The following is a 9,044-nucleotide window of genomic DNA, read 5'->3' as shown; positions in this document are numbered from 1 at the left end:
CAGGAGCTTATATTGAAAATCAGATTAAACACATACAAAATCATCATAATAACAACAATGAATACTATATTCATAAATAATAGCTGTAAGAGATTTTAGTAAATCTTTTAAATTAGAAAAATATAAAAATTATTAAAACTAAAATGGCCAGGTGTGTTGGGATCATGGCTCATGCCTGTGATCCCAACACTTTGGGATGCCAAGGTGGGAGGATCATTTCAGCCCAGGAGTTTGAAACCAGTCTGGGCACTACAGGAAAACCCTGTCTACAAAAAGGAGAAAATTAGCCGGGCATAGTGGTGCATGCCTGTAGACCCAGCTACTAAGGAGGCTGAGGTGGGAGGAGTGCTTGAGCCTGAGAGATCAAGGCTGCAGAGAGCCATGATCACACCACTGCACTCCAGCCTGGGCGACAGAGCGAGACACTGTCTCAAGAAAAAAAAAAAAATTATTTGATGTAGTCCTAAAACTATTATGTAGAATAGTATTGTTTATATCACATCACGTGAGCCCTTTAAATGGCTTAACACTTATTTAGGTATGATCCATAAAGCTTTTCTGGTAATTAAGTATACCTAAGAACAATTAAGTGTAAAAGAGTTACTGCCTTGACAGGAAGATTGTAAAAATTTTAAAAAGACAAATAAATAAAAGAGTCAAAACTGTAGCTCTGTGAGGCTCAAATAACATCTAATTCAAGTCACAATGAACATCTAGCAATCATTCTGAACACCATATAATTCACTTAATACGTTTTGCCTGAACACCCAACACATCTGAATTACCAACACCCATATGTAGCCAAGAAACTGGTAATCATTTATAAATTATCACCTATGACTCCATCTGCTCTATGCACTTATTTTTTAAATTTTATTCATTATTTATTATTTTTATTTTTTGTAGAGATGGGATCTCACTATGTTACCCAGGTTGGTCCAGAAACAGAAACAGACCCACACTAATTTCATAAATCAGATGACCATACAGTCATTCGATTTATGAAAAAAAGTGCCACATGGTGCGGAAGGAAAAGGATGGTCTTTTCAATAAATGGTGCTGGATCCAGCAGACACATTCATGTAGTAAAAAGTGAATCATAGCCAGGTGGGGTGGCTCACACCTGTAATTCCAGCACTCTGGGAAGCTGAAGCGGGCAGATTACTTGAGCCCAGGAGTTCGAGACCAACCTGGGAAACATGTTGAATCCCCATCTCTACAAAAAATATGAAAATTAGCCAGGCATGGTGGCACATGCCTATAGTCGCAGCTACTCAGGAGGCTGAGGTGGGAGGATCACTTGAGCCAGGAGATGGAGGTTGAGTGAGCTGAGATCCTGCCACCACACTCTAGCCTGGGCAATAGACTGAGGCCCTGTCTGAAAAAAAAAAAAATGCAAAAACTAAAATAAAATCGTTATAAGGTTAACACAGAAAAATGTGTTCATACTCTTAGGTTAGGCATTGATTTCTTAAACAGGACACAAAAAGCAGTAACCATAAAGGAAAAGATTGATAAAGTATAATTTAATTAAAATTAAGAATCTCAGGCTGGGTGCAGTGGCTCATGCCTGTAATCCCAACCCTTTGGGAGGCCGAGGCAGGTGTATCACTTGAGCCTAGGAATTCCAGACCAGCCTATGCAACGTGGCAAAACCCATCTCTACTAAAAATACAGAAAACAGCTGAGTGTGGTGGTACTGCCCTGTAGGTCCCAGCTACTTGGGGGCTGAGGCAAGGGGATCACCTGAGCCTTGTGAGGTCAAGGTTGCGGTGAGCTGTGATTGTGCCACTGCACTCCAGCCTGGGCAATGGAGTGAGATCCTGTCTCAAAAAGAAAAAAAAAAAAAAGAGAATCCCCCTTCATGAAAAAACACCATAAAAGAGTGAAATCGCAAGCTACAGATTGAAAAAAGGGAAATGCAATACATATAAATCCTAGAAAGGAGGCATATCCAGAATAAAGTATTACAAATCAACAGGAAAACAAGCATATCAATGAAAACTGGATAAAAAGATTTAACAGGCACGTCACAAAAGAGGACATATAAATGGCAATAAAAGATACTCAATCTCAATGAAACCACACTGATATATTACTGCACCCCTACTAGAATGGCAAAATAATTTTTAACTGACAGGTATCAGCGAGGATGTGGGGTAACCAGCATATCCCTGCTAAATGGTACAACTACTTTGGGAAAATGTTCAACAATATGTAATACTAAAGTTTTATCATTCATATACCTCTAAAACCAACAATGCCACCCCTACAAATATACCCCAGACTAGTAATGTTCAATTTCTTGATCTGTGGTGGTTCACTTGGTAAAAATTCATTACTTTTTTTTTTTTTTTTTTTTTTTTTGAGACAGGGTCTCACTCTGCCATCCAGGTCGGAGTGCACTGCCATGATCACGGCTCACTGCAATCTCAACCTCCCGGGCTCTGGTGATCCTCCCAACTCAGCCTACCGGGTAGCTGGGACTACAGGCACACACCACCACACACAGCTAACTTTTGTATTTTTAGTAGAGAAAGGGTTTTGCCACATTGCCCAGGCTGGTCTGGAAATCCTGGGCTCAAGTGATCTACCCACCTTGGCGTCCCAAAGTGCTGGGATTACAGGTGTGATCACTGCGCCCGGGCCACCTGCACATGTAAAATTGTGAACTTCTCCATACTTCAGTAACTTTTCCAAGATTTCTTTGACGCAAAGTTCTCAGAAATCTTAAAGCTAGCATTTCAGAATAGAAAAAAATAGCTTCTGGTTCATTAGTGAAATTTTACTAATAGAATTTAAAAACAAAAAGCTACTAACGCATATCAGCTCAGAACAAAGATTAAACACTACCAGCAGATCTTTTCTTTAACTTCCTGAAGCACTGGGATTCATTCTTTTGGCAAAGAAAGGATGAACAACACTGTAACCCAAGGAAAAGATACCACTGCCAGAAAAGATTTCTTTTCGAAAGCAGCTCTAGCAGCAAAAGATAGGAGGAAAGCAAGGAAGCCAGGCCAAACGTCTTGGTTAACTCTCCGCTGAAAGAACGCCACATGAGATGACCTAAGAAGCCACCCAGCCAGCCAGACACAGGGAAATCACAGCAACTCTTGGGAGTGCAAACAGCAACCCCACAATCCAATCTACCCAAAATCCTGCGGTTCATTTGAGGCTTGCCCCGCTAGTCAGGAGGTGATTCAGTGATGGCTACAAACGCTGCTCACGTGCATCCTGGACCTGGCACACCTGGCTTGCCCATCACCAGCCTGGAGACACCGCCAGGAGCAGAAGCCCGGAGGCCAGTAAAGACCCGAACTTGCAAGTCAGGGGCGCGAGCGCGCTCGCCTCTCAGGTCCGCAGAAGGAACGGATTTCTGGCCTGGAGAGTGGGGTGCAGGGTCAGTGTCCTCTACAGGATATAGGAGGACGTGCCCCCGAAGCTGCTCCGTCCCTCCACCCCCTGGGATGCCACAGAACACCCGCCAGCGAGTTTCTTCCCCAGCGCCCACGAGAGTTGCGGTGCGGGCGGCAGCGGCAGGCGAAGAATCCAGCGCGGGGAACTCAGGCCCCGGCGGTGCACGACCCCCCACCCGCCCCCGCGCTCGCGCAACAAAACTTGCGACGGCCGCGCCTCTACCCAGCTGTGCGCCCGCGGGTCCCGGATTCACCGCCCGCCCAGCCTGGCGCGGCGCCCTCACCTCAGAAACGCTGGGTGGACTTCGCGTAACTTCCCATTCACAGGGCAGCCGGCAGCCACGCCGCCGCGCCTCGGCCCAGCTCCTGGCGCCGCAGATCGCCCGTCCCGCGTTCCCAAAAGCACCGCGCTCGCTCAGAAGCTCAGAAGCAGCCTCGCGACCCTCACCTACGCCTCCCAGTACCGCCGCTGTCTCAACCGCCACCCAGCCCCTCGCCTGCGCCTGCGCCTGCGCCTGCGGCCCACTGGCTCTTCAGGGTCCCGATGGGCGTGTCAGGATAACCCAAGGCGCAGGCGCGGCGGGGCCTTAAAGGGACCCGGCGGCCTCTTCTGCACAACGGGTTCGAGCAGGTTAGGGGCTGCACAGGCCGAGAAAAGGAGTAACCCAGGGGAAGGACCGAGTGCAGCGGGGACGGGGAAATACCTCTCTCCCCTCCGCCTGTCTTTCAAAGCACCAGCCCTCGACCCTCCAAATCGCTGGTTTCCCCGGCCACTTGAACAGCCCCTGCCAGGTTGAAGAGGCAGGAGACACACCCCCTCAGGGGCTGCCTTAGGACCCCGCGCTTAGGACTGCAGGCCTCGCGCTGCCGCACCGCCCCCGAGTCTGACTTCCAGGCACGGGTACGCGGTGCAGTCGGGCAGGCTTCAGAAGAGCCCCCAGCTCTCCCAGAGGTGGCCTTAGGTCACTCTCAAAAAGAATAACCAACGTGTCAATGGCACTTGTAGTTATTTTCTAATTTAAATTTATTAACAGATTTTGCAGATGGGCTTCCACTGAAATAAGCCTTTGAGAAAAAGAAAAACTTTTTTTTTCAACAGGATTAGAACACCAGGAAATAGGAAGTAAAACCATGCCGTCCACCCAGCTAAAAACCTTGAAAACTTGATATTTTATCTAAGGCAAATGTTTGCATAACTTTTGGTCATGCCATTATTTAAAGTCAATTTCAATTAACAATTTCATTGCAACTGAATCTATCTTGTATAAGAAAACTAAGATACATCCCTGATAATCTACCTCTCCCCTCCTATACTCCATCCGTCAGCAAACCCTACTGGTTTTTACCTTCCAAATTTTCCTTGAATCTGTCCTCTTCTATCTCCTCCATCACCACCCTAGTCTAGGCTACCTTCACCTGGGGAGTGAGGGTCGAGGGACGACTGACCTAGTCTTCTTGTGGTTTACCCATATCCCCTTTATCGCCTCTCTAATCTCAACACAACAGGCAGAGTGGCTTTTCCAAAATATAATGTGACCGTGTCGCTTCCCAGCCTAAAGCACACCTTCCCATTCTCTTAGACAAAACCTAACTAACCAAGCCCCGAATGGCCAGGCGCCTTGCCCACTTCTTCATCTCTTCTCACTACTCAGACCAATTCCATTCTGCTCTCTCTGCTCCAGCCAAACTGGCCTCTTTTATTCCCTATTTACCAGCTTCCTGGCCTCCACAGAGCTTTTGCTCATGCTTTGCTCTGTGCCTGGAAGGTTCTTCTAACCCCTATTCTTCTGAGAACAGCTGTAGTCTCCACCTCTGAAAAGCACCTTCTGACCTCCCTATGGTGGTCCCTTACTCCTATCACATTGCATGAAACTGTAATCGGGTGGTTATTTTGGTGAATTTTTTACTATCGGCTACATAAGCCCAGGATTTGGTTTTGTTTGGCTCGTGATTTGTATTTCCACATTTGTTAAATACATATTTGTTCATAAATGTGAATGATGGATGCTAGAAGTTGAAGTAAATTTGGCATAAAGTCAGAGAAAGATAAAATGTCACAATCTGACAGTTGGAGTCAGAATGTAGAAACTTCAGTTATATTAAAACTGATTTTATATCGTTTTAGGCTGAGTTGTCTTAGGATGCTTTGGGTAACCTTTAAAACTGAGTTTTCAAAGAGCTTGTATAAACATCTGAATTAATAATAATAAGCCATGGGGTGGCCCACATAAAACTAATAACATTGGTTGCTTCAAGAGAGGAAGACTGAGCCAGGCACAGTGGCTCATACCTGTAATCCAAGCACTTTGGGAGGCCAAGGCCCGCAGATCATTTGAGCTCAGGAGTTTGAGACTAACCTGGGCAACTTGGTGAGACCCTGTCTCTACATAAAATACAAGCAAAATTAGCCAGGCGTGGTGGCGGGCACCTGTAGTCCCAGCTATTTGGGAGGCTGAGGTGGGAGGATTGCTTGAGCTCAGAAGGTTGAGGCTGCAGTGAGCCATGATCATGCCACTGCACTCCAGCCTGGATGACAGAGCAAGATCTTGTCTCAGAGAGAGAGAGAGAGAAATGAAGACTGGTGACTGGTGGCTACTGGTGGGAAGGAGATTTTTACTAAATGCCCAAAAGGTTTAAAATTGTAACTTTTTTATTTTAAAGTCTGTGAAGATAAATGACACAAAAGAGCACATACCTTCCCATTTATTTGAAATTCTAGAAAGGGGAAAATTAATCTGTGGTGAAAAAATCTTAACAGTGGTTCCCTCTGGCAGGGGATTGACTGGGAAGTCACATGAGAGAAATTTCCGGGTGGTAAAAATGGTCTCTGTCTTGATAGGGATATGAGTTATATAAGTGTATTCATTTGTCAAAAAACATACAGTTAACATTTCAATGAATGTAAATTTTACCTTAAAAACTATACGAATAAATGCAAATTTAAAATCTACTAGCTAACACCTAGTTGAGTACTCAGTGTCTATGGGCATTGGCCGAGGCTATACATACACGATTTTGTTTAGTCCTCATACCGTCCTCATGGGGTAGGTATTATTATCATAACCCCCTTGCATATGAAGAAGCCAAAATGCAGTAAATACCAAATAACTTGCCTCGATTTATACCCCTGGAAAATGGGGGAAGAGCTTTAAACACCATCAGTCAAGTGCCAGAAGTTGTTAAACATTAGACTCTATAGCACTTCTCTGAAATTATAGTATTTTTGGTATATGTGTATATATATATATATCTCATCTACTAGATCAAGAGCTTCACAATGATTGAAATCATAGTTTGTCTTTTTGTTTGAGGTTTATGTTTTTATTTTACTTCATTATTTTAAAGACTGAGTCTCGGCCGGGCACGGTGGCTCATGCCTGTAATCCCAACACTTTGGGAGGCCAAGGTGGGTGAATCACTTGAGGTCAGGAGTTCGAGACCAGCCTGGCCAACATGGTGAAACCCCATCTCTACTAAAAATACAAAATTAGCCAGGTGTGGTGGCACGTGCCTGTAATCCCAGTTACTCAGGAGGCTAAGGCAGAATCGCTTGAACCTGGGAGGTGGAGGTTGCAGTGAGCCAAAATTGTGCCACTGCACTCCAGCCTGGGTGACAGAGCGAGACTCCATCTCAGAAAAAAAAAAAAAAGACTGAGTCTCACTATGCTGCCCAGGCTGGACTTGGACTCCTTAATTCAAGCCATCCTCCTGCCTAGGCTTCACCTGGGACTACAGGCCCAATATTTTTGTCTTAAGTTTCTAAGCAGTCCCAAGACTTTGCACAGTAGCTGTTCAATGTATTTTGAGTGAATGATTAAAAACAAGCTTGATGTCGACTTTATTGGTACAATTTATATTTACATACGTAATATTTATATGCTTTTATATATTTATGTGTGCATGTATATAATTGGTACTAACTTAGCACTGCTGTGCCTAAGTGCCTGAGATGCATCTCAAATGAATAGGCCTGAGGAGAGAAGCTTGTGTCATTAGCTCTGACCCTGCAGCACTAATCCTGGTTTACCCCTTTCTTTCAGTCTCCCTGAGCACAATTTATTTGCTGAAAGGCCACATCTCACTATGGAGTGAGGATCAAGAAGTAAAGGTCTGAAAGAGAGAAGCTGCGGGGCTGGGGAGACTGTTGGTCGGAGAGGCGTCGGGGGCCCAAGGAAAAGGGAGGATGGTGGGGAGGAATCGGCGTAGAGATGAGAGGAGCAGCAGAGACAGAGTCTCACGCAGAGGTGTGCCCAGACACCCTGAACCAAGTTACTTAACCTCGTCAACCACCGTGGCACCCGTGGGGTCCGTGGGCCCGTCGGTCTTCCAGGAGGGATTCTGTGTCCCTGTTATTGTGTGTCAACATGTGTTAGCCTGATATTTATATTTTTAATGAGAGAAAACGAACTCCGGAATTTGCGAACTGTTTTTTCGGTTTTGCTTTATACCTCTTGGACACTCCTTCCGAAGGATTGGGTCTCAAGGGCATTGGGGTGTGACTATGGTAGACAGGGGTGATTAATTTTCATCCAAAACTCTTTGGCGGATTCCCCTGCTCTCCGATTCTCCAGTCTAACAGTAGTTTAAAACAGAAGATCAGCAACATTTGGAGAGTTTTTTCTTTGCATTTTAATGATAAACCTGATTTATTCAATTCCAAAACTTTTCTTATTCTGAGGTTGTCTTTCTATATTTTGAGTATAAAACAATGGCCATACTATGTTGGAACCACCAAGGTTCTTCTCTTCACTTGTTGATTTGTAATGTCTCTTTATAATCTGAGAATTTCCTGAGTAAACTGGAACTGTTATACATAATTCCTTGTTTTTCAACATTCTTTGTAAACAGGAATCAGGATTGGGGATGGGGAGGGAGGGAGGAGTAGGAGTCCTGATTTGTGGAACAGAAAATCATGGATTACTTATGTGATGGAGCAAAGGGTTTAAAAACTCTTAGCATCCCCAGATTTCCCCTTTTACTGTTTGCTGAAGAAAATTCTGTCTTTGACTCCCTTCCTTACCCTCTCCGGGCCTGTGAGAAGCTTCCTCCCTTTTCAGTTTATTTCCTCCTCTGCTCCCCGACCCACCCCCCACAGCCCCTTCCTCTTTTTCAGTGAAGCCGCTGGAGGAAAGTCGGGTTTGGGAGAAGACCCACACAGGCAAGGACAGCAGGAGAACACTGACATAGTTACACTCTTGTCACCAGCACTTTTATTAAGACGTGAAAAGACAAAGACAACAGAGAAGAGCAGAGAATAATATCTCTGTTTCAGCTATTCCAGGATGTTATGCCAATTATCCAGAGTCCTTGATCTGATGTAGTAAAGAGCTAGGGACATTTTCCCTGAAGGCTTTGATTGCTGGCAAAATCTCATTAAACGTGTATACATTCATAGGTTGGCCATAGGATGGATAAAAGAAGAGCCTCTGGCCTACATCTGCCACGATACATGTGCAAAAATGCTCTCTGCAGCATTATTGTTTACTGTAAAATAGCAGAACGAATTTATTGTTCAATAATTATAAAATGGTCAAATGTATGTGACTATATTTGGACAATGAAAAATGCAGCCGTTAAAAACAGACAATACTGATGATTCAGATGATGTTACTGATGAAAATAATAACA

General features: G+C 44.6%; 1 protein-coding gene across 1 annotated transcript; it reads left to right on the top strand.

Moving 5' to 3' along the window:
• The first annotated feature begins 3,206 nt into the window (after positions 1-3,206).
• Positions 3,207-8,231, top strand: LOC129138147 (uncharacterized). The gene is made up of 3 exons (XM_054674218.1): positions 3,207-3,393; positions 3,477-4,047; positions 7,457-8,231. Exons 1-3 carry the CDS (start codon positions 3,207-3,209, stop codon positions 7,506-7,508), a joined length of 810 nt encoding a protein of 269 aa, XP_054530193.1. The 3' UTR covers positions 7,509-8,231.
• The last annotated feature ends 813 nt before the right edge of the window (positions 8,232-9,044 follow it).

The sequence above is a fragment of the Pan troglodytes genome, chromosome 1, assembly GCF_028858775.2.
Source record: "Pan troglodytes isolate AG18354 chromosome 1, NHGRI_mPanTro3-v2.0_pri, whole genome shotgun sequence".
Taxonomy (NCBI): Eukaryota; Metazoa; Chordata; class Mammalia; order Primates; family Hominidae; genus Pan; species Pan troglodytes.
The sequence above is the reverse complement of the archived record's forward strand: the minus strand, read 5'-3'. Positions and strand labels throughout refer to the sequence as shown.